The sequence below is a fragment of the Schistocerca serialis genome, chromosome 5, assembly GCF_023864345.2.
Source record: "Schistocerca serialis cubense isolate TAMUIC-IGC-003099 chromosome 5, iqSchSeri2.2, whole genome shotgun sequence".
Lineage (NCBI taxonomy): Eukaryota > Metazoa > Arthropoda > Insecta > Orthoptera > Acrididae > Schistocerca > Schistocerca serialis.
This window is the reverse complement of record NC_064642.1, coordinates 128,466,030-128,492,915: the sequence shown is the minus strand read 5'-3', so window position 1 is coordinate 128,492,915 and position 26,886 is coordinate 128,466,030. Positions and strand designations below refer to the sequence as shown.

The following is a 26,886-nucleotide window of genomic DNA, read 5'->3' as shown; positions in this document are numbered from 1 at the left end:
TTTTCACTGAATGGATTGGTAGTCATGGTCTCATATTGTTAGCCCATAAAGAGATTGTAACGATGCTTTCAGAGAGTATTTTTCTGCAAACATGCCCTTTTTAAATGGAAAAAACTAAAAGTAGGGTAAATTAGAATGTCAGTTCTGTTTGTTTCAGGATTCTCGGACGAGTCGTCTGCAAGATATCGTATTTTGAAAAGTTTCCACAGCTACACTTGTTTGTGCCATTCAACCTGCTTGGTTGCTCGGTACGATGTTGTTACGTTTGCTTACAGTATGCTTGTCTATACCTTGAGTGCATAACGACTTGCTAGTCGGTCAATGTGCGACAGTCCAAGCAACAGGTCTTGAGTGGACGATAGGATATCCCAACATAGAAAAAGTCGACATGCTTATGATATATGGAGAGTGTAAGAAAAATGCAGTTCGTTCTTGTACGGTGTATGCTGCAAGATATCCCGATAGACGTCAACTATCTTGGCAATTATTTATCAACCTCTTCAGCCATTTACGTGAAAGGATAGTGTAACACCTAGACAACGTAACAGAAGGAAACAAGTGACGACAGAAGAGAGAGGAAATTAATGTTCTTGCTGCTGTCGCAGTTGATCCTGACAATCGCTGCGGAAAGTGGTATCAGTCAGGCAAATGTTTCATGCATTCTCCATCGACATATGTTCAAAATGGTTCAAATAGCTCTGAGCATTATGGGACTTAACATCTGAGGTCATCAGTCCCCTAGAACTTAGAACTACGTAAACTCAACTAACCTAAGGACATCACATTCATACGTGCCCGAGGCAGGATTCGAACCTGCGACCGTAGCAGTCACGCGGTTCCGGAGTGAAGCGCCTAGAACCGCTCGGCCACCGCGGCCGGCCGACGTATGTTCCACCCCTATCATATCACTCTGTATCAAGAGCTGCTTGAAAACGATTATGAGTATCGTGTTAACTTCTGTACATGGTCATTAGAGACACGATGCTCCAGATGTAATATGTATCCTGTTTAGTGATGAAGCCACATTTACGAGACAAGGCCAAATAAACCCCCGAAATATGCACTACTGATCTGTTGACAATCCCCGTTGGCTTCGTCAGGTGGAACATCAGCTTCCATGGAGTGTAAAAGTGTGATATGGGATAGTGAACCATCAGCTCATAGAGCAGTGTTTCATGACGGAACACTGAACGCGCACAAGTATCATAGCCTCCAACAGACCACGGATGCTGGAAGACATTCCTCTGCAGACCAAAAGGAACCTGTGGTAGCAGCATGATGGCTGTCCAGACCTTAACGTACGAAGTACTACAGCATGCCATCACGAATTACACTAGTCAACAGCCATTTTGCATCTGGGATGAGATACATCAACTAGTATGTATTTTAGTGTGTAGAATCCGAATATACCTTTCAAAATGTTCTAGTACGTATAATTTTTGAGTTTTGAAAGGTTTTTTATTTTTCATATTCAGTATTTCGCTTTTTGCTGTTCTTGTGTTTTGATAGTTAATTGTTTGTTTTTGATCTGCAGAGGAGAGCTAGAAGATCTACAAATCGTCAGTAAATGGTTGGTGTGGTAATCCAGTGGTGTGAAAGAGAGCCTCAGTGGGTGTCTCCTGTGAAAAATAATGCAAACTTTTTGTGTTTAAAACTTACAGTAAGAAAAATGGCAACTAGTAAATCTCGTTGCTGTCTAAACCACCCCAACAACTTTTGTTATGTGTGTGGGAAACTCACTCCAAAAGCTCAAAGAAAACCAATCACTGATTTGGTTAAGAAAGCATATAAATTGTATTCTGATTGTCCTGTTGGTGATCAAGATAAAAATTTTGCACCTCATATTGCCTGCATAAGCTGTACTACAACCTTAACCGAGTTGTTGAAAGAAAAACTCCGAGCCATGCCATTCACTGTTGCGATGGTGTGGCGTGAGCCTAAAGACCATTATTCAGACTGTTACTTCTGTCTTACAAATATTTCGGGACATTCAAGCAAAACTAGACATAAAATAAAGTATCCAAACGTATCTTCAGTACATTTGCCTGTGCCCCATGACGAGGGGTTGTCTGTTCCTACCTGTAACTTGAAAACCACGGTACCAGACACCACGTCAAGTGAATCAGAAAGTATTGAACATACAGAAGAGTACTGCCCTCAATATCATGACGCTTCGCCTCACCTCTTTAATCAAAAGAAATTGAACGATTTGGTTCGCGATCTAAATCTTTCGAAACAGCAAGCCGAATTCTTGGGGTCGAGACTGCAACAACGGAACCTTCTAGCTCCAGGAAGAGTACGAAAGCAGTGGCTACGATCAGAGCTCTCTGACCGATTGGTGTGCGTCTCCGGACAGCGCTGAGTATCGCGGACGTTGCCCCATCCAGATGAACGCGGCACCCACAGGAAACCGCCAGCTGGGCCCGACGTCCGACAAGCGGCTGCAGCGACTGGCTTGCATGCCGCGGCACGGCAGGCCTTATCCGAGCTTTTTCCTGCACCCAGATTGCTACCCTTTCTGCACCGCCGACTGTTGCAGGAAAAAGGCGCTGGCAGCTCTTTTTCGTCCTGGAAGTTGAGTCAGATCGGGAGGATGGGCTGTTTCCGCTATACGGGATTTCTTGACCGGCCTGTATCGCGAGGGAGGAAGGAGGATGGCATGTGTGAGGCGTCGCAGGAAGGCGCTCGTAAAGCCGGCCTACCGCCATCTGCGCTTCCTCCGCATCCGCCTCCTTGGGCACTTCCTCAGAGCTTGCCACTTAGGGCTGACCAGCGGCACACTTGCTGAGTGAGCCCCCACTCCTGACTCCCGACGAAGCCACCTATACAGAACGTTTTCAGTCGCTGCTGCCTCTTATTTATTTATCTTTCTGTTGTACACAAGGTGGTCCGGCCAGTTACAAAGAGGAGAAGAAGTACTGAATATTGGCGCACAACTGGATGATAAAGTAAAGCTGTCTGCAACCCGAAGGTAACTCTGAACACCACAATGCTTCACTGGCCACGGTCATATTGGAGACGGTGTGCCCTTACCTTTCAACGACCTTTGAACTGGTGTACCCAGGCTACAGTTTAACTTGGTCTCCGAACCACGATGCAGATCGGCATTTCCCGTAAACATAAATCATTGCCAGATGTGAAATAACTGATAACCAAGAGATAAAATTCCAAGGACTAACCAGGGATCGAACCGTAGACCTTTGGATCCGTGGTTTGGAACTTAACCAGTAAGTTATCGAGTCACACGTCATGATGGCAAACTTCTTAAAATCCCACCAGAAAACAATCTTGCATGATTAACTATGCGCTGAGTACACGACTACTTATAATCTGGGTTCGGTGTGCGGCAGCAGAGGGGTGAAGTGGACTGCGGTTAACATACAATACAATACACGACTACCTAAAAATGTGTAACTACAACACGGCCATTTAACACGTAAGTAACGTGTTTTATGGGTGGAATGTTTCAGATTAAAATTTTTCGCAGACACCACTCTTACCCACTGAACCTTCCACTCTGTCACTGCTTTTTCTACTTTCGAAACTCCGCAGAGACGTTCCTGCATGCCTCACATAGGCTAAGAAGAACATTTTGGCTCAAATGGCTCTGAACACTGTGGGACTTAACTTCTGAAGTCATCAGTCCCCTAGAACTTAGAACTACTTAAACCTAATTAACCTAAGGACATCACACAGATCCATGCCCGAGGCAGGATTCGAACCTGCGACCCTAGCGGTCGCGTAGCTCCAGACTGTAGCGCCTACAACCACTCCAGCCGGCAACATTTTGGATTGTCAGTAACGAGAAGCACTTTTGCTTGTTTGAAATCATGCAGATACGACTTCGCCCATTTTTATAGGCCGGCCGGAGTGGCCGTGCGGTTCTGGGCGCTACAGTCTGGAGCCGAGCGACCGCTACGGTCGCAGGTTCGAGTCCTGCCTCGGGCATGGATGTGTGTGATGTCCTTAGGTTAGTTAGGTTTAATTAGTTCTAAGTTCTAGGCGACTAATGACCTCAGAGGTTGAGTCGCATAGTGCTCAGAGCCATTTGAACCATTTTTATACACAGCTACTGGCTTACACGTACCTAACCTATTTGCTATTTGGTTTATTGTGCAAAGTAGTTGATCCACTTCACGGCCAAATCAACAAATCGGCACACACAACCAACTGGAATCTTTTTCAAACAGCCGTGATTTTACTTTACTTTTTGTTCAGTTTTCAACAAATACAGCACCCATGTTACACAAAGGTCACTCACAGAAAGTTATCCTGTAGAATTAAAATCGAATGACTACGCCTCGTACAGTTAGCTGTGAGGACGACGTACAACAGAAAACCAAGAAAGAATATTGTAACTACTAAGACTGTCACGTATCTTCTTCCGTCCAGTTCTCGAATAAGGTTGTCACATAAGAAAACTCTTTCAGTCACTACTTGAATATTGTCTGGCAAAGACCCTTGTCTGTTTGAATTAAAGGAAGATGTACAGAACACTCGAGGCAGAGCATGTCGCGGAAAGGCTTTGGAAGTGATGCAAATATCACAAATGTAAAACACCATATCTCGCTCTTAGGCTGCCACTACGTTGCCGTTGCGATGGCCGAACGGCGAACTGAATGTTTGATGAGCAGTCACCGACCTGTGTACTAATACAGCTTATTGGTCCTGTTTTTTCTATTGCACCGTTAAATTTAACAGTAGTCGTCTAGAGTACTACGTAAAAGTGTTTGCGAGCAAATTAAGGAAACATTCGGTAAAAGAGCGAACGTTGCTCCCCCTAGCGAGCGACCTAATTGCCGGTGAGACTGAGTGCGGCCGACAGGCAGCTGGCAATGTTGGACGCCCACAGCAGCCGAACGCGTGAAGCAACTAGTGCAGCGATTGCCACAGAAGGGCGAACAATCAGAAACGCTATTAATTCACGCTGGGCCGACCGTACAAGGCCAGCAGTAACGGTCAAGTCGCTGGCGATCACGCTGCACAAGTTGCGACAGTGCCAACGTGCCCACCAAGTCTATCGTCTCCACACCATCCTATTGTTAATGCGCGCTTCATCCCCTAAATTTACTTGACCACAAACGCGAATTTCTGCAGAGATTCACGTGGCAGTTCAATGCAAAACTGGCGTCACAACGGTTGCTGGTTAGCCTTACTGTCCACCAGGTCATTTACATGTCAGGTGGGTAGGAGAAGTCTGTGCAGTAAGTTGGTATTCAAATGGCAATATGTGTTAAAAAAAAAGGTGCATACGCATGACAAAGGTGTTGAGAAGCGCCGCATAGCATCGAATATATTAAGCCAAAGGATATTTGTCTGCTGTGATCAGTGCAGCGTATGACAGTACAATGAATAAATATCAAAATTTGTTAGAAACTGACGTCAGAAGAGCACATTGTATGAAAAGTGTACGGAACAGAAGATGTGACAAGAAACTATGTTTATGAATCGTTCAAACGCTTTGGGGCTAGACTACTTCACATTCCGGTCGAACGTCAATAAACCTAATGCCAAACAACATGGAATAGGTATTACTTGTCTGGCGAAAGTTTATGAGTCTCCTCCTAGTCATTTGCCTTTAGAAAAAAATGTTATGCATTGATAGGTCGGCATGAAGATAATGACTAAGAGCGTCCAGGTGCCCCGGCTGCAGTTTGATTTTTCGAGGTCATAACTGAAACTTCATGACTACTCACGTATTACCCCAACACTGAGAACTGTTTTTTCAAAACTCGCTTTCTGCAAAACTGGCCATATGAGTTTTTTAGGGCATACGCTAGTTGACTTGGGCGCCTTTCTTAATCAGAGAACAGTTTTTTTAATCAAAATCTAGTTACATCCCTTGTTAGAATCTACCAAATGTCTTCCGCTATTCCAAAACTCGCTTTCTGTTACGAAGGTGATACAGCAAAAACTTTTCTGCAGCTAATTTTTGTAGGGTGAATAGTCTTTAGATTTTAATAATGCTATTTTCAATTTTTGTTTTGGTACCATTTGTGGAAGTAGCAACACGGGCTGATGATACTGGTTTACTGTCCATTTGCATTGTTGTTAGAGGACTGTCGGTTTCAAAACCACCTGTCTGGGACGACAGATGTATTGCGTGCATTCTTAGGCTGTTTTTGAAAAAATATTTTTAAACAAAATGACAGAAGAACACTCTGAATCGGTAACATAAGTTGAAAAGGAAAGGAAGAGGAGTGTCCGTATAAAAGACCCCGAGGAAGATAAAAAGATTCAAATGGCTCTAAGCACTATGGGACTTAACATCTGAGGTCATCAGTCCCCTAGACTTAGAACTACTTAAACCTAACTAACCTAAGGACATCACACACATCCATGCCCGAGGCAGGATTCGAACCTGCAACCGTAGCAGCAGCGCGGTTCCGGACTGAAGCGCCTAGAACCACTGGGCCACAGCGGCCGGCCGAGGAAGATACAGTGAAGAAAGTGTGGGGCCACTGGATGCCAGATGCGAACGCCTTTAAAGCGACTATACGTCCATGAGAAGGACCAAAGGCTGTTCTGCTGCCAACTTAACCTATGGATTGTAAAAATCTAATACACTGAAGGCGAATAGTGGTGTGGATAGTGCAAATATAAGTGATATGATGGAAAATGTAGATGTTGGGGAAACAAACTGATCCACTGGACTATAAACACGTGACTTGGACTGACACAAAATATGTAAATGTTTGTCTTAATCTAATTACTGCATTGTACGTCAGCAATACTCAAAATTGTATGCAGTATATTTGTTGCGGTTAAAGGCGCTGCAGTCTGGAACCGCAAGACCGCTACGGTCGCACGTTCGAATCCTGCCTCGGGCATGGATGTTTGTGATGTCCTTAGGTTAGTTAGGTTTAACTAGTTCTAAGTTCTAGGGGACTAATGACCTCAGCAGTTGAGTCCCATAGTGCTCAGAGCCATTTGAACCATTTTTGAACCAGTATATTTGTTTATTGTTTTTCCTTGGTACATAGATGGTAAGAAATAAATTTGTACACCAATTTATTATGCAGAAAGCAAGTTTTGAAGTAATTTGATATTCTCATGGTCTTTCTTATATATATGCAGATAGTTCTTTTCATTTACGAATGTATCAACTGCCCAAAGTTTTCATCCATTTACAAACCAACAATCTTTTCCGTTTCATGAAACTTGACAATTTTGCAGAAAGTGAGTTGTGAAAAAAAAAGCGGTCCTCAATGCGAGTAGCTAACTTGTGACATGAGTACTGTCGCGTGTGCGCTTGTGTTTGTTTGTCCTTCAGCAGAGCGGCCAGCGAGAGGAGAGCAGCCGTGGGCCGGGCCGGGCGACGCGCCACCCTGGAGCGGCAGGGCCCGCGCCGGTAGTCGAACGTGGGCACCGCGGCACGCAAGGCCAGGGCGGCGCCCACGCGCCCACGCAGCTGACGCCGGGCCCGGCGACGCGCGTCACCGGAACACCACTCACAGAATACCTCTCCTCTGCACTTTATACCTGTCCTTCTGCACACCGGAAAGATCCGCCAATTGTGAAACGCTGAAGCAAACTAGTGACTATACATCGCAAGTTCGTCTGGCACTCGACTGAAATCGGGAAGCGGTCACGTCATGTCGCTCGCCCGTGTGATGTGATCTTTGTCACGACCGACAAATTTATGAAAGCATTATTAATAATGAGCGTATGGCATTGGTGGGCGGGAGACCCCTCGCGGGGCGGTTCGGCTGCCGCTCCACAAGTTCTTTAACGCCACTACGGCGAGTGAATGAGGATGAAATGACGATGAAAGACACACAACACCCAGTCATCTAGAGGCAGAGAAAATCCCTGACCCCGCCGGCAATCTAACCCGGGACCACGTGCGCGGGAAGCGAGAACGCTACGCAAGACCACGAGCGGCGGACTCCATTATTAATGATTCGAGCCCAACTAAATACAGACTCGCCAGAAAAATGTATGCACACTTTAAGGAACGAAAAGTATTACTTATATGTTTATTTGACATTTAATACTTGGTCACACATGTTGAAAAACCTTCACTTTAGCACATGGCTGCTTTAAATGTTCAAAATGTTCACAGTTGGCGGCTATACACGTAACAGAACGACGAGCGGTCGCCGCAACTACGTCAGTCAATGTTACAGTGGTACACACTCTTATGCCGATTCAAGGCTCCATGAAGTTTAAATTGTGCCTCGTCACTACACACTATCTTCGTCACAAATTGTTCGTCATCAGTTACCATTTGCTGATACCATTCGCAAAACTGCATTCGGCGATCAGGATCGTCATCATTAATCGCGCGCAGTAATCGTGGAATGTAAACTTTCCACTTGACACCTTTCGGAATTCTTCGTACACTTATACCTCTCTTTAGTCCGGAAGCGCGCGGCTGCTACAGTCGCAGGTTCGAATCCTGCCTCAGGCATGGATGTGTGTGATGCCCTTAGGTTAGTTAGGTTTAAGTAGTTCTAAGTCTAGGGGACTGATGACTTTAGATGTTAAGTCCCATAGTGCTTAGAGCCATTTGAACTTATACGGCTAACCTCCACTTCACTTGAACATTGTTTAGCAGACTTCTGTGGACAATTAACAAACGTTTCCAACACGAGAGGTGACGTGACAGGGGTTGTAGCTGCACGCTGTCTCCCTGATCTTCCTTTGTGAATACCACAAATCGTTCCATGCAATTCAAACTTGTCAATGATGCGTTTAATTGCTAGGCGGACTGCCGGTTCTGTTTCAAACTCCCGCCTCCACTGCCTTCGCACTTAAACGGTATTATCACAACTTGAAAAACCACTTCACGATACATTTTCGTTGCTCGCATGTCAAGCGTGCTCCAGCCATCTTGTTTTCTCAATACCGAGATGAAACTATTAACATCTGTTGAACCAAATACCACACTACAACAAACTCGTAACTCAAATCGAACGACAACATCGATATATCAATAGAGCCTGACAAAGAGTGTATACATTTTTCTGGCGGACTCTCTATTTGTGAGAAGCAAGACGACAAAATATCATTGCAGCTCGTCTCATTCGCACGAATTTAAGCTATATTCTTAGATTACTGCCTAACCACATCCGGAAATCGCGACGTATTCGGAAACAACGGTGAAATATTTGTGACAAGAACGGACATAATTGTCATTGCTGGTTGTTTCACTCACAGAAATTTCATATTTCGTTTTTTAATCAAAATCACAAAATGGAAGGCACTCGCTACTGAGAGAGCACTTTCGCAGAACATGTTACTGTTACATGAATAAGAAGCTCCCACAATGTGTTACAAATATGAAGACAGAAAAAAATGTATTAGCATGTACCTAGTTTCGCACTACCTTCCTTACACTCCACGGTAACACCTCTTTAACTGCACGAACACATGTAATACACGTAATTAACTGTCAAAAACTGTTCATATTAAATGTTCTTAGGACTTTTACAGACAACGAGTCGTTAACTGACATTTAATCATAATAGTCGCGGCTAGAGTGGTACATCTTCATTGCGCCTTTGCCTTAAAACGTCATACTGTCATAACCATGGTGTAGGTAGCGACCATAAGAAGCGAGTTATGTTACGGAAACAACTGGAATATGATGAATCCAATATGGCGGCTCAAAAGTAGCTAGCGAGAGACGTCACTAGACCCCTTTTCGATTTCACCCATGTGTCAGCTGTACTCCGATTTTTAGTCTCTCGTCTGAAGCAATGTCGTTCCAATTCCGGCGTCACCGTTCTGCTTTACGTTTATCACATCTTTGGCATTTTGCTGTGCAGCTATTCCAAACAATACTTTGTTACCGCCTGGAAACACGTAGTAACTTTGAGCGTATTTGTTTTGTAATTTTCGGCTCGCGCGGGCTTGAGAACATAAATTTTATAGGATTCACTGTACTGAAATATTGTTTGTTCACAGATGACTAAACATATATAAAGTCCAGAGCTCAGAACCGCAAAAGAGAACAGCTGCAGTGCAGCTTTATTAAAGTTGTGGTATCAGCTTACTCTCTTCCATGTATGTACCACAGTGACGCCGGAAAACGGGGATGAACCGATGGGTCTAGTAGATAACACAGGAAAATTTCGTTACAAAAAAATATTTCTCAACAATATGTCCATTGTTCTTTACGCATCTGGACCGACAAGGTTTCAACCTATTTTTGATTCATCTCAAGAGCGCAGTATTCCTTCACTGTACAGATAACCTCGTCAGTACCACTTTTCAAGATGAGAAAACATTGAATAAAATCTGGAGAGCAAGGGAGAGGAAGCAATTTCTGATAATGTACGTCTGGAGCACAGCACTCTACGGAAGTGAATCATACGCTGTGGGAAAATCGGTAAAAAAAAGGAATCGAAGGTTTGAGAGGAGATTTTACACAAGTATATTGACAATTAAGTGTACTAAGAAATGAGCAGGTTTTCTGTAGAATCAACGAGAAAAAAAATGTGGAGTAGACTGGCTAGAGGAAAGGGACAGGATGGTAGGACGTGTGTCTAGACATCAGGAGGTGACTGCCGTGGTACAAGAGAGAGGCGTACAGGGCAAAAACTGCGGGGGAAGAGAGAGATTGGAATAATTGGAACGATAATTGTGGGCGTTGAGAGTAATTGCGATGAAGAGATTGGCGAAGTAGAGGAAGTCGTGGTGCACCGCATGAAACCGGTCAGAAAGCTGATGAAAAACAGAAAAAAGGGAAAGTAGATCAGTAAACAGTCCAAAGCACACACTATGTACTTTTGGTTCACTGTTCGCTTCTGCTTCGGCACAAAATGCAAGCAAATCAATAACGTTGCGAGTAACAGATGATGTCAAGCATGATAAAGACCTGCAAGAACCATAATTTTTCCTCCGGCAAAACGGTTTTCGTTTCGCAAGTACACACTCAAAGCTTTCCACTCGAACCTCTGCGGCACCCTGCTCACAGCTCCGGTTAGCCGCGTCCACACGCAGCAGAGTTCGCCGCACGCTACGGAAGCGTGCCTCGGCGTGCCTTTCCACGAACACAGCGCGACGACTGGGCAAAAACCGCCAGCTGCGATCATTAAAAGCGGACGCTGCTCTGGCGCAATATCTCTTGCCACGCATCGTGTAGCGTCAGCCTTACGTTACCGTACCTTACCGTTGTTACGTTCCACTTCCGGTACGTCACGCTTCCCAACGTAATATAACGGAATGTTCTTCCTCCGAGTGTCAGTACAGACCTGTTGCTGGGGTTTTTACTCTCGGTGGGCAACAAGGGGGATTCGAACGGGTTAACGTAGCCAGGTGATTAGCGTTTTAATTTCAAAAGCTGTACAGGCTTTTCCTATTCATTTGGCATTGGAAACCAACTAGGATGGTTTCCAACTATTATTATTAATGCTTCTAAAATCTGTACAAAACACACACACACGCACACACACACACACACACACACACACCCGGAAAATTGATATTTCACACTTTTCAAGTTCACGAGCATTTTTACACTACTCGCCATTAAAATTGCTACACCACGAAGATGACGTGCTACAGACGCGAAATTTAACCGACAGGAAGAAGAAGCTGTGATATATAAATGATTAGCTCTTCAGAGCATTCACACAAGGTTGGCGCCGGTGGCGACACCTACAACGTGCTGACATGAGGACTGTTTCCAACCCATTTCTCATACACAAACAGCAGTTGACCGGCGTTGCCTGGTGAAACGTTGTTGTGATGCCTCGTGTAAGGAGAAGAAATGCTTACCATCACGTTTCCGACTTTGATAAAGGTCGGATTGTAGCCTATCGCGATTGCGGTTTATCGTATCGCGACATTGCTACTCGCGTTGGGCGAGATCCAATGACTGTTAGCAGAATATGGAATCGGTGGGTACAGGAGGGTAATACGGTACGCCGTGCTGGATCCCAACGGCCTCGCATCACTAGCAGTCGAGATGACAGGTATCTTATCCGCATAGCTGTAACGGATCGTGCAGCCACGTCTCGATCCCTGAGTCAACAGATGGGGACGTTTGCAAGACGACAACCATCTGCACGAACAGTTCGACGACGTTTGCAGCAGCATGGACTATCAGCTCGGAGACCATGGCTGCGGTTACCCTTGACGCTGCATCACAGGCAAGAGCGCCTGCGACGGTGTACTCGACGACGAACCTGGGTGCACGAATGGCAAAACGTCATTTTTTCGGACGAATCCAGGTTCTGTTTACAGCATCATGATGGTCGCATCCGTGTTTGGCGACATCGCGGTGAACGCACATTGGAAGCGTGTATTCGTCATCGCCATACTGGCGTATCACCCGGCGTGATGGTATGGGGTGCCATTGGTTACACGTCTCGGTAACCTCTTGTTCGCATTGACGGCAGTTTGAACAGTGAATGTTACATTTCTGATGTCTTACGACCCGTGTCTCTAACCTTCATTCGATCCCTGCGAAACCCTACATTTCAGCAGGATAATGCACGACCGCATGTTGCAGGTCCTGTACGGGCCTTTCTGGATACAGAAAATGTTCGACTGTTGCCCTGGGCAGCGCATTCTCCAGATCTCTCACCAATTGGAAACGTCTGGTCAATGGTGGCCGAGCAACTGACTCGTCACAATACGCCAGTCACGACTCTTGGTGAACTGTGATATCGAGCTGAAGCTGCATGGGCAGCTGTACCTGTACACGCCATCCAAGCTCTGACTCAATCCCCAGGCGTACAAGGCCGTTGTTACGGCCAGAGATGGTTGTTCTGGGTACTGATTTCTCAGGATCTATGCACCCAAATTGCGTGAAAATGTAATCACATGTCAGTTCTTGTATAATGTATTTGTCCATTGAATACCCGTTTATCATTTGCATTTCTTCTATGCGTAGCAATTTTAATGACCAGTAGTGTATTAATTCTCTGATTTCTACTGGCAATTTTTTACCGCCAACCAAGAGTGATTTTATACAGTCCTCTTCGACATGAAAGCACTTTACGAATGATTGAAATTCACTTTGGAAACTGCGGTAGAAAATTATCGAGAGCGTTTAGCTGTCGAGTATCATTGTTGTCGCCGGATCACTGGTTGTGCGTGGTTGTAATACTGTCCTCTATGTAGATTTGTGTTTGTCATTCTTCCGGCTGCTTTTCCATGAGTTGTTGTTTCAAGTGTGACATGAAAAAGCTGTCGTCAATAAGCCGCTCGTTTTGCTAGTTGGTCTGAGTTCTTATCACTTTCAATACTGCAGTGCTCCATTACCTATATTAGTACAACCTCCAGTCCTCTAATAATTCCCAAACTACTGCACACATAATCATTATTGCGATCACGTTAAACGCGATGTCTCTACAGGAACAACGCTGATCGGGAGTCCGACGTTATCTCACAATAACCTATTTTGGCGTTACTTCTGCGTGTTTGAATGTCTCCAAGTCTACTATTGTTGTAGTGGCCAGTGAAACTGTGAACAATCCATATTGCATTATTGTAGAATTCATGTAATCACAACTGGTCCTTTGATCAAATTTTGTGTGGTTCGTGATTAATAATCCCACTGCATTTCACCTGATCGCAGACTAACTTATAATGCTAATCAGAATGTTGCAACCACATTAAAACTCCTTGTTGGGACTTACCTAGAGCATAAACGTGAGTTAGGGTCGACACACACGGGTTATCACGAACTGGAAAGCTAATGCCCATCGAAAGGCTGTTTGTTTCCAGTAGATATCCCATGATTCTAGTTGTCAGCTTAAAAGTTGTTGCCTATAAAGCGTCACCAGCAGCCAAAGGAAAAGAAAGGAGTCAAATTTCCCAAACCTTTTTCTTTTTTTGTTTCTTCCTCTTAAAAACATTAATTACGTACATCGTCTCTGAAGTACTTACGTAGCTGCGATCGTACAGTTGAGTGAACTGTGTTTCGAGAAATATAGCTTCGAGTGTACAAGCCAGGCAACCGGAAACAGCGGCAACAGGAAATACCTTAGAATAGCCGATGTCAGAGTTAGGAGACAGAGCTCCCATATTACACTGATCAACAACGCACAACCGAATCAGAGGTCTGATTTAAGTAAAAATAACAATCTCTAAAGTTGACAGTAAAATGAACTCTTAAGCCTGGTTTGATGCAGCACGTTACTTCAAAGGCGATCTCCTTTACACAAGATGAGTCAGGAGGAATTGTACAAGCTTTGAGGGGTTAAGTATTGGTGATTTTCAACAAATAACTTGATAAAAAAATGGTGCAAATGGCTCTGAGCACTATGGGACTCAACTGCTGTGGTCATAAGTCCCCTAGAACTTAGAACTACTTAAACCTAACTAACCTAAGGACATCACACACATCCATGCCCGAGGCAGGATTCGAACCTGTGACCGTAGCGAATAACTTAATATGGACACACGTCCTACTTCGAATGATTTCCGAAGTAGAACACGTTTCATGTACATTTTATCTGTTTTCTGCGTTATTCAGTATACTGTCATTTTCTACAACCTACTACGTCAGCGCAGAGGAATTCGAGGCTAAAAATTTGATACAGGACACCTGTGGTCTGCCAAGCCAGGAAACTGCCTCAAATTGGCCTTCGGAAAGTACCTAAGCTACAGCTCAAGCGCGCCGGGCGAAATTTTAAATATTCTCTAGCTTTCTTCGCGTAAAGTATTAGCCTCAGAGGAAGTTTAATGTAATTTAATTGTGTAATTGTTTCTCTAGCAGCCACGGTTTTCGAGTTATTAGAGAACACCATACAAAACTGACATTAAAGGTGTTCTATTTCGGAAACAATTCTGAAGCATATGTCCATGCGAAGTGTTTCGTTTAGAATCTCCAATCTTGTCACCCCTCACTGAATGTATCTCTCCTCCTCGCTCATCCTGTGTACAAGTTCTAGGATTGCCCCTGTGACCCTTTCGTTCCACTACCTCTTCGGCTACAGTTATCATCAACTATTCATTTCGTAATATGTGCCCAACCATTCCCTCTCTGCTCTTCATTATGTTCTCCACCAGAAATACTTTTCTCTCGTTCACTCGTTGCAGAACATCCTCATTCCGCACTCTGTTAAAGCGTCTGATCTTCAACAGTCTCCTGTTACACCCCATTTCAAAGGCTCCTAATAGTTTAATTTTTGTCTTTCCTGTTATGATACATCGTACCTACAGGAGTGCTCCAAACCTACCTCTTCATGAATCTTTTTCTGACGTGGAGGTTTATATTTTTGGGGAATAACAAATATGTTTTTTTTTTATAAAACGCCCAGAGTAGTGAAAACCCGGATCTCAAGTTACCCTTCAAAGAGCGTTGATTTCGCTCTCTTTTACAAATATTAAAGGAATGGTCATATTATGTACTTAAGTGATTGTCTTCCTCCTCCCATGTCTTGTACTACTACTACTACTACTACTACTACTACTACTAGTGAGAAATTCGTACTTGCCACTGCATTCTATAACGCCAGTAACTACTACATCACCTCCAAGAACAAAGCAATTAAAGTGCTTAAACTTGTGAAATACAGGCGCTAGGCATCGCCTGCACCTGGTGTAGTACAAAGAAGTTTCCGCGCGGTTCCTCATTAGAGCACGCTCGTTTCTCGACGAAGCTTAGCCGCCTGACGCGTGTCTTTACCAGAGGAGCCTCGCACTTCGGCCGGAACGTCGGCGCTCGGCTCCAGATGGGCTTCCGCAGTGCGGCGCGTGGGAGTGCGTGGGCGTCCGCGGCCGGTACCGCACCGGCAAACCAGATCTGCGGCCGCTGGCCTCCTTTGCGCAGGTTGCGCAGTGGACCAGGGAGCCTTGGCTAGCGCGTTTCACAATCGTCGCCAGGCCCCCTGGTTCTGCAGATGGCGGCTGACAGCGTGTCGCATAAAGTCACGATCACGTGGCGGATTCTCTTGAGGACGTGACTAGCCAGAAGAATTCTCAGGGGGTGCCTCCCCGGATATGAGGTGGTTTTCCGCAGAGGAAAGGAAAATGTGGAAAAAACTGATCAGAAAAAGGGGCACGATAAAGGACGTTTGCTGCATAATCAGGGAACCTATTCCGTAATACTAAAGGGAGCAGTTGGGGGCGAAACTGTAGAAAAAGGTAGAGCTCGGAATATATCCAACAAATAATCGAAGACGTTGGTTGCACGTGCTGCTCTGAGATAAACAGATTAGCACAAGAGACTATGTCGCTGCAGGGTGCGCCAGAATCGTCGAATGGCTAATGACAAAGTGCGGGTCGGTGTGTCTTCAGAAACAAGGGCGACTTCGGTTATTCCAGTTGGCAGTTGACGCTATAGGCGGTAAGAACCGTTACTGTATGACTACACGACTGAAGAACGGTCACGGGAAGCCAGATACGTCTATAAAATAACATTCATAGGGAAAGAAACATAAGTCCATGTGTGTGCCGGCCGCGGTGGTCTAGCGGTTCTAGGCGCTCAGTCCGGAACCGCGCGACTGCTACGGTCGCAGGTTCGAATCCTGCCTCAGGCATGGATGTGTGTGATGTCCTTAGGTTACTTAGGTTTAAGTAGTTCTAAGTTCTAGGGGACTGATGACCACAGATGTTAAGTCCCATAGTGCTCAGAGCCATTTTTAAGTCCATGTGTAAGAGACAAACTGGAAGCCAATGACTTTTCTTTGTTTTTTGTTTGGTTGGTTGGTTGTTTGTTTTAAATACAGTTAGAACCGCACATCATTCAATGTTAATCCACTGTGAATTTTACATCCTTACAGAATACAAATTGCATTTCGAAACTAGTAAATATTATTTGATTGTGTACCTGCTGCGCTTTTACGTAACCAAAACAATTACCATTGATGCAGTACAATTTACATGCACGAACAAAAAAAATATAATATACAATTGTTGTTGTTATTTTGTGCTGAATAGAACGTTCTTTATCATGAGCAAAGGCAAGAGTCTGCTACTGATAACAGCGAAACCTGGTTGTGGATAACAGAAACATGTTTTATGTAAGTTGGACGAAGTATTAAAGCGATGTTTGATATATTTTATTTTATTGCTTTTTATTTTACGTTTTTGTTCAGGTAACTGCATTTTATAACGCTACATGACAAATCTATAGTGTTTTCTTTATTTTTACTACAAAATCCCTCTGTTTCACGTTACAACTCAACAGTTTTCGAATGGACCTAAATTAAACATTAACAATTTGAATCTTGCTATAAATGCTCTTTACTTTTACGAAACATACAGGCCGATAATTATGTAGGACAAAAATGTAGATTATGTGGTCCTTTAGCTACCCTCACTCAGTTTCTAGACTGTTTACCGCTTCCGCTTTTTAGGGGAACATAGCAAGATACTGTTCGCGTATGTAAAGAAAGCGACCTTTATGAGATAACGCCCGATGTTATGCAACGCACTTAATGCACAGGTAACTTGGGTACGATCTTAACTTGTTAAAGCTACTATGAAAACTAGTGTATTCTACGCTTACTTTAATAGTGTATGGCAGTCTACGGTCGTTTTACAACTCGACTACGGAGCGATTTAAAGTGGAGCGACCGCATAAAGTGAATCGAAGATAAGGCAGATGCCAGACTGATATACATTGGAAGATTCGTCAGGAAAGGTATTTCACCCACAAAGGAAGTAGCTTACGAAATTCTCGTTCGACAAAAACTTGAACACTGCTCGCCAGGCTGGTAAGATAGGATTGATAGAGGAAGTAGAAAAGGTCCAAAGAAGAGAGTGTCTTTCGTTACAGGTTCATTTACTAAGAGCGAAAGCGTGACGGAGATGCTCAACCAGGTCCAGTTGCAGACGCTGCAAGAGAGGCGTTCTGCATGATGGTGTGATTTGTCGGTAAAAATTCACAGAGCGTACATTCCTAGACGATTCAGCCAATATCTTGTTTCCTTCTGCGTATTATATACCTCGCGAAAAGACTGTGACAGTAAAATTTGAGACATTCGAGCTCACACGGAGGCTTACCAGCAATCGTTCTTACCGTGAAGCATTCGTGACTGGAACAGGAGACGGGGAAGTGACAGCAGTACATACAGTGCCTCCGCCCTACATCGTTAAGGTGGCTTGCGGAGTGTACGTGTAGATGTACACAGTGCTTGAGTTGTGCCAGTATGGCGCGGTGCGCAAAAACTTTATTTTTTTACCAGTACAATTTTAAAATGCATAGAGAAGCCTTAAAATAACGTTTTAAGACCCCTAAACTAAAAAAAAAAAAAAAAAAAAAAAAAAATAAAATAAAAAAAAAAAAAAAACCTCACCGCCGTCATGAAAGGTGGAGCTACGCCTGTTCTCAATAGCGCACTAGCAGTAATCTGTCAAATCAAGTAAGCAGTACGGAAAAGCCTCCCCGACACCTAAAATTCGTCTTCTGCAGAACAGTTTTGTTCCTATTATCCAGACAAATTTCGACACCTCTGTGCCGTCTGTTGCGTGTTTCAGTAAAAACACACTAGTTATCTAAACGGTTTAGATATTTAATTTATTTAGTTTCAATTATTATGTGTTGTTGCTTACCTTAAGCCTCGTTTTTAGGTTGCAAGTTGGCATTCTGCCTGACAGCTTCTGCTCTTCAAAATAATAGTAAAAATACACTTTTTTCTGCTTGAAAAATCATAATTATCTAGCTGAGAGTACAGGTTGTAGTTGTGCTGTGCTTACGTTTCACCACAGTATGCTTTCATGGTGTATTGCGCGATATTTTGAAGATACTTTTTTCATATATTGCCGGCCGGAGTGGCCGTGCGGTTCTAGGCGCTACAGTCTGGAACGGCGAGACCGCTACGGTCGCAGGTTCGAATCCTGCCTCGGGCATGGATGTGTGTGATGTCCTTAGGTTAGATAGGTTTGAGTAGTTCTAAGTTCTAGGGGACTGATGACCTCAGAAGTTGAGTCCCATAGTGTTCAGAGCCATTTGAACCATTTTTTCATATATTTTACCATTTCTCGTTTTTTTTTAAATTTGTTGGCTTTGAGAGAAGTGCCCATACAGTCATTCAGTTATGACGATACGAACGTAAGGACAACACCACACCCTGTCCCCGAGCGGAGAAAAATCTCCGTCTCGGCCGGGAATCGAACCTTGGGCCATTCGGTTAGCAATCAGCCGCGTTAACTGCGCAGCTAGCGGAGCGGACATTCTTTCTCTGTTACCTTGATTTAAAAACAGACAGTATGAAATGAGCGACGAATGGGGTGGATAAAGTACTCGAAGCGAGCTGGTTAGCTTCTGCTGTTGCTACACAGTGTTGCTTTCCTTTAAAATCGGCGAATGTAAGATGTATTGTGGGAACAGTTTACCGTTGTTTGTCTGATGTTAGAATTTGAAGCAAGTCCCATTAACCTTTTGGCGTCGTAAACGGATTGTTGTTGCCTAAGCAATCTGCTGGAGTTCGTCGTGTGGCAATGTTTGCATCTCTTCCTTTGGGTGGCCACATTAACCATATTGTCCGTGGCATACTTTGTCCACTCTAAGTGAATAGTGCTTTCAACTACGATCTGTTTAAATCAGGCTTCAAAATTCAGGATGCGCAGCTCACAGTATGAAAGGCCTCCGTAAAGTTTCGAGGCGGGAGAACCCATCGTACGCCTTCGTCCTCCAAGCATCTGAGGTCACCCGTCTGCCAGATTCACGGCCACGATAAGAATCACTGCTTCGTCCGAGGAAACCCAACCAGTTGGTGCCCGGCGTTGCCAAAGGACAAGGAGGTGAGTGGATACAAAGAACACATCTGGTTACATCCCTTCACGTAGAATGACGAATAATGAGAATGGTGCGATGAGCAAATGGTGTACACAGATTTTTACAAAGCTTAACAATAAGGAAGAAGAAGGCGAGAACAAATTGTGATCGTTATGGTTAATGTAGAGGACGATATAAAGACTAGGCCGAGAAGTGACAGACGATAAGCTGTATTAGGAATAAATGAAAGAGAAGAAATAGGTAGTAATAGTATGAGAAACGTGGAGATGATAAAACGGTAAATTTTAACAAAATAAACGTGTTGGTAGAAAACTTCAAAACTGAAAATAACTAGGAGCATAGGTAAGATGAAAACGAAACTGGAACGATGACAAACATAGGAGAAAGGTGGAGGAGAACGAAATAAAGTAATAAAGGAAGAAATCAGAACGTGCGAATGCGAAGTGAATGAGAAGAAGAATAAGACAACATCACATAAACAACTGGAAAGAGACTCAGAAGGAACGAGAAAACATTAATGGATGAAGGCAGGTGGGAAGTGTGAAGTGAAGAAAGAAAATAGCGACGGTCAAGCGAAAGGGCTAACGTCTATAGCCCCAAACGAGGCCTTTCGCGGACTGTGCTGTTGTTTACAGAGAAGTAGCAAAACCAGAAAAATTCAGCTGATGTCGGGAAGGCTTGCCATAGATAGATGCTTGGTGCAGGCACTTGCAGTTGATTCTTAACACAAACACACGTATCGTATAAATAGGCCCAGAGATCTGGTATTGTTTAATTGCACCACTGATTACCAATTACTGGAAACAGTCACACTCGTGTTTGTGTCTATAGTTTTTGGGATTTTATATTTACTCAGAAGCTCCGTAGTCCACCTTTTCTGGATTCTTCCGGTTCTTTCTTTTATTCGTCCTTCTCTTTATAAATTCCACAACCTCTCCGTTTCCGCCAGTGTGTTCCGGGCACATATGCACGACAACTATACTGTACACCAGTTGTAGATGTTTCACGTATTTGAGTATGTTTTCATGGCGCTGCAGAGGTGGTGTTGTGCAACATTATTTGTGTTTATGCGTTGCTATTACCATCGTACTTATTCTAAGGTATGTACAGGAAAAACATGTACTGCGTAGTAACCGAAACCGATCATGGTGAGAAATATGTATTTATCCAACTGTAGCCGTGGATTATTCTTGCACATATACATCGAATAATGACAGTGACTGTGAGATCACAGAAATTCCAGTTTAACCCTTTCAGACTCCCTGGCTACAATTTTGTATATTAACTTTTACTGGTATTAGCTGGAACAGAAGTATTTTTTCCCAATGAAAACACGAGGCACACACTTGTGAATGTTCAACCTTTTCATCAACAGATAGTGCTACCAACTGTTGGGCATCAATATAAAATTAACAACAAGTCAATGTAGCAATTCGCAGTAGCTATCGTGACCACCGGAATACACCGATGTGGTTGTTTCGCTACATTCCACTGTATGATTGAATATTGTTATTGTTATTTTGCATGGTTATTATTAAATGATAATTTTACTATTTATTACAGTAGAGAATATCTCGTAATTGGTTTTTTTAGTCCACAACATGAAGGCAGGCGCGCAAAGTATGTTTTGAAAATGAGTAAATATTTTTTATATAAATCTTGCATATAAAATCATTAAAAAGTCACGTGAGAACATTAGCACACACACAAAAAAAAAAGTTTCTTCCTCCAGAAAAAATCCAGGACAATTGTTCTTCCCCTGCATCACTCGAGATGATAGGAGGCGAGAACGTGTTACGACGCATCCTCCGCCACACAGCGTAAAACGGCTTCTCGAATACTGATGTAGATGTGCACGTAGCAGTAGAGTACAAGAAAGGAAAGAGTACAAGTGAAAGCAGCTCACAAAAGTCGCCATCAAGAGGACATAGAGTTACGTGTTGAGAGAGCACGGGCCGACCGCTCGTTTTGGGTGGCGATCGACAGGTGGAGCTGTCCGAGTGGGCGCAAACCACACAGCGCGATGGCTGGCGAGATAGGCCGCTCGGCGACAGGTCGGTGCCCCGCCCTCTGCTGTCTCTGTGTGGTCTGACAGCGGCCTAACGACACGCTGAGACTTATTCACTAGCCAGAGCCGCCCATTTCACTTAACCACTCTCATAAAACTTGTGTTCTTTCTCCATCAAATACGAGGTAAACTTTTTTAAAAAAATTTAACTACCGTCTTTTTATGAAACAAAATGCGATATTAACACAGTGTTATATTAAGGCGAAAATGTATACCTTAATCTACGCTTTCGGCGTTTCTTCCATAAACTTCAGTAATGTTCTGGTGGAGTTCAACTGCTTTCACATCTTTTACACCAGACAACAAATCACTGTACGCATTCCACACGCTGCAGAGGATTTTCAGTCAACTGAGAGTTTTTAAATAAGCACACGCAACGTAAAGAACGACGAATGCTTCCGTTACGGCTTCTGTAGGGACAGGTAGCTAATACTAAAACAATGCAGCTACTCACTGCGCATGCGCGGATCGCCGACTGCAGCGCTGCAGAGGCCCTATTTAGGAAACCAGTACTTGCTTTAAACAAATAATGAATAAGTAAATACGCCCCGTACAAAGTATTCCTACATACATTTTTGATAGTTATAAAACCTTCTTCGTTTTTAAACCGCTGTTTTGAAAGTTTAGTAGCTGCATTCATTATTTTCTCCAGCGTGTCTTTTAGTGTCCCAGAAATTCTGAATATCCTGATATGGCAGACGCTTGATGAGACACGCCAACTATCCCGTGATAGTTTACATATAAAGTTTCGGGAAACCGTATTTAGTGAAGAGTCAAGGAATTAGTAAAATCTTTACGTATCGCTCCCATAGGGACTGAAAATACAAAATTAGACTAATTACAAGACGCGCAGAGGCAATTTATGATTCATTCCGCACTTCATACGCAGATGGAACAGGAAGATACAACACGTCGTACATTGGAAAGTACCCCCTGCAATGCTTCTCACAGTGGTTTTCGGGATATGGACGTAGATGTATTTACTTTGGCCTCCAACAATTTAGTATTGGAGGGCAGCATGGAGGGTAAAAATCGTAGAGGGAGACCAAGAGATGAATATACTAAACAGATTCAGAAGGATTTAGGTTGCAGTTGGTACTGGGAGATGAAGAAGCTTGCACAGGATAGAGTAGCATGGAGAGCTGCATCAAACCAGACTCAGGACTGAAGACCACAACAACAACAACAGTTGTAGGAACGCTCTGATGAACAATCTGCACGTGAGGCAATACTGACCCTACGACTTATCTTAGAATATAGATTAAGAGAAGGCAAACCTACGTTTCTAGCATTTGTAGACTTAGAGAAAGCTTTTGACAATGTTGACTGGAATATTCTCTTTCAAATTCTGAAGGTGGCAGAGGTAAAATACAGGGAGCGAAAGGCTATTTACAATTTGTACAGAAAACAGATGGCAGTTATAAGAGTCGAGGGACATGAAAGGGAAGCAGTGGTTGAGAAGGGAGTGAAACAGAGTTGTAGCCTATCCCCAGTGTTATTCAATCCGTATACTGAGCAAGCAGTAAAGGAAACAAAAGAAAAATTCGGAGTAGGTATTAAAATCCATGGAGAAGAAACAAAAACTTTTGAGGTTCGCCGATGACATTGTGATTCTGTCAGAGACAGCAAAGGACTTAGAGGATTGAACGGAATGGACAGTGTCTTAAAAGGAGGATATAAGATGAACAGCAACAAAAGCAAAACGAGGATAATGAAATGTAATCGAATTAAGTCGGGTGATACTGACGGAATTAGATTATGAAATGAGACACTTAAAGTAGTAAATGAGGTTTGCTATTTGGGGAGCAAAATAACTGGAGATGGTCGAAGTAGAGAGGATAAATGTAGACCAACAATGGGAAGGAAAGCGTTACTGAAGAAGAGAAATTTGTTAACATTGAGTATAGATTTAAGTGTCAGGAAGTAGTTTCTGGAAGTATTTGAATGGAGTGTAGCCATGTATGGAAGTGAAACATAGACGATAAATAGTTTGGACAAGAAGAGAATAGAAGCTTTCGAAATGTGGTGCTACAGAAGAATGCTGAAGATTAGATGGGTAGATCACATAACTAATGAGGAGGTATTGAATAGAATTGGGGAGAAGAGAAATTTGTGGCACAACTTGACTAGAAGGGATCGGTTGGTAGGACATGTTCTGAGGCATCAAGGGATCACCAATTTAGGATTGTAGGACAGCGTGGAGGGCAAAAATCGTAGAGGGAGACCAAAAGATGAATACACTAAGCAGATTCAGAAGGATGTAGGTTGCAGTAGGTACTGGGAGACGAAGAAGCTTGCACAGGATAGAGTAGCATGGAGAGCTGCAACAAACCAGTCTCAGGACTGAAGACCACAACAACAACAACAACAACAGTTGTAGGAACGCTCTGATGAACAATCTGCACGCAAAGGCAAATACGTTGCACGACGTAAAAAAACTTGTTCGCTAACGAATGCTCTAGCAGTTTTTCTGGTTTACCTTCCTGGATCTATTTTGCTAAAGGGGGGCAGGGCAGACTCTTAACGTCCTGTCGATGTCACAAGAGACGGACAAGGCTGGGAGAGGAAATCGGCCGATACTTCGAAGAATTATCCCAGCGTTTGCCTCTGAAGTCGTTCTGATAACCACGGACAGTTCTTAAAGTGCGTTTATACTGAGTGGGTGTGGCCTTGTGAAACAGTTGCGCGAATCTGTTTGTCGCAGCATTGTGAAGGCAGCTTCAGTGAGTGTACCCTCCGTGTGTCAGAGTGAGGCTGGGCGCGCGTTGGCCACAGGAATGCTGCCGGAAGACGCCACGTGTGCCGGGTTGGACCGGTGCTATCGCGCGCTTTATTTAGGCTGCCGTGGCGCCGGCGCCATTAGACTGCCAGCTGCCTTCTAGCCTCCCCCCCCCCCCCCCCCCCAAACCTACATCGTCTGCCCCACTAACAGCCAGGCTGCTCGCACTATTCCTGTCAGCAACCGGCTCCCCGGAACTAGTCGTACATGTTCTCTCAGTGTTATGTTTCCCCATCTTGTAACACGTATCAACACGGCGTCCTAAGAAAAACATTCTTAAAACATATATCCTATAAATAAATGTCCTCAACAGTATATTTCCGTTCTTTATTCACCTATACGTATTTAGGAGCCCATGCTTCATATTCCGGTTTTACCTGTTACAAACACCACTTTTGGTAATAGACTACATTTACACTTTCCTTAAAGCGCACAACAAAGCGCAGGCTAAAGCGAAATCGAAAAGTCCCGTCTGGTTAGAAGCGCCAGAAGGCATGCATCGGTACTGCACGGACACAGAGCAAGCTATCAAGCCGCTCAGTCCGGCACCGCGCTGCTGCTACGGTCGCAGGTTCGAATCCTGCCTCGGGCATGGATGTGTGTGATGCCCTTAGGTTCTAAGTAGTTCTAAGCTCTTGGGGACTGATGACCTCAGATGTTAAGTCCCATAGTGCTCAGAGCCATTTTTCGAGTTTCCAGCGTCCACAGTTCCACTCACTATCTCCAAATGACAAAATGACAATATGTAAACCCAAACAGCAACAGAGAACTACAAATAAAGGATGAGAATTGATAAATAAAACCACAGCAACCGGAACACCAATATCCTAAACAGAAACGCTACGAACTTATGCACCAACCTTATACCGGGTGATCAAAAAGTCAGTATAAATTTGAAAACTTAATAAACCACGGAATAATGTAGATAGAGGTAAAAATTGACACACATGCTTGGAATGACATGGGGTTTTATTAGAACAAAAAAAAAAAAAAAACAAAAAAACAATGCGCACAAAATGTCCAACAGATGCCCGTCGTTTGATGATGATCGTGTGCTCAGCTGCCACTTTCGTCATGCTTGGCCTCCCAGGTCCCCAGACCTCAGTCCGTGCGATTTTTTGCTTTGGGGTTACCTGAAGTCGCAAGTGCATCGTGATTGACCGACATCTCCAGGGATGCTGAAAGACGACATCCGACGCCAATGCCTCACCATAACTCCGGACATGCTTTACAGTGCTGTTCACAACATTATTCCTCAATTACAGCTATTGTTGAGGTATTATGGTGGACATACGAGCATTTCCTGTAAAGAACATCTTCTTTGCTTTGTCTTACTTTGTTATGCTAATTATTGCTATTCTGATCAGATGAAGCGGCATCTATCGGACATTTTTTGAACTTTTATATTTTTTTGGTTCTAATAAAACCCCGTGTCATTCCAAGCATGTGTGTCAATTTGTACCTCTCTCTATCTACATTATTCCGTGATTTATTCAGTTTTCAAATTTATACTGACTTTTTGATCACCTGGTATTTGCACCAAACTGCCATATTTTACCTTATGTCTTCTCGAAACCATTTTGTCAGTGCACAAAGGCAGATGTGCCATGCACAACTGCAGAAATCTTCACCGCTTGAAAGCGAAGGCACAGGTGGATATACATTTGGCTCCTATCCGCTGCATTCGTATAACATCGTACGCGCTTTCACGGGCGGGTATAGATTTACTTTCGTCTGTGCAATTTGCAGCACCAATTTGGAGGCAGAGTGTATAGCCAATCTGCACCTCTCAGAGGACTTATTGCTAAATAAAGAGGAAAAGATGTATGACCACTATTGAAAAAATAAGCGTTTCTCCTCACATACAGCAACGGAGTAACAAATCTGCTCTCCAAGATTCCATAGTTCCGTCACAAATACTAGTAGATGTAAATCACAAAGAAATAGAGCACTGAAATTTTCTTAGCAAAATATCGCGACAGGTTTATTTTAGAAGGAACAGAAAAGTGTAACCGTTTTTTTAAAGGAATGAGTTTGAAACTAAACAACCAATATGACCAGTGTGTTGAGGTGAGACATGTCTAATGGAGTTCTAACAACACAGAGGAATTTCTCCCTGGATCAACAGTCAAGCACATTCTCGCAAAATTCAGGTGTTTTGTAGCGTCAAATTTTGTTGTTCACTAACACAGTCATTTGTATTTTCCGTTTATTTCACCATATAACCATACCCATCAGGTACGACTGCTTCATCGGCTACGATGAAGAGCGTCGATTAAAACTTGCCCATCCTAAAACAGTACAGGTACTTGAAACACTGAAGCTGACGAAGTTTTATTCTTAATATATACATGCTGCACTCTGTGTGTGTGCCAAGAGAAATCATCATGGAAT

The 26,886-nt window shown here is 43.6% G+C and overlaps 1 protein-coding gene across 1 annotated transcript in view; it reads right to left on the bottom strand.

The window, feature by feature from the left end:
- LOC126481792 (uncharacterized) overlaps nt 1–26,886 on the bottom strand; it is a 327,057-nt gene that overhangs the window by 244,181 nt on the left and 55,990 nt on the right. Inside the window, exon 7 of the mRNA XM_050105747.1 lies at nt 7,224–7,411. Coding sequence (XP_049961704.1) covers nt 7,224–7,411 — 188 coding nt within the window. The remainder of the gene's footprint in view (nt 1–7,223; nt 7,412–26,886) is intronic.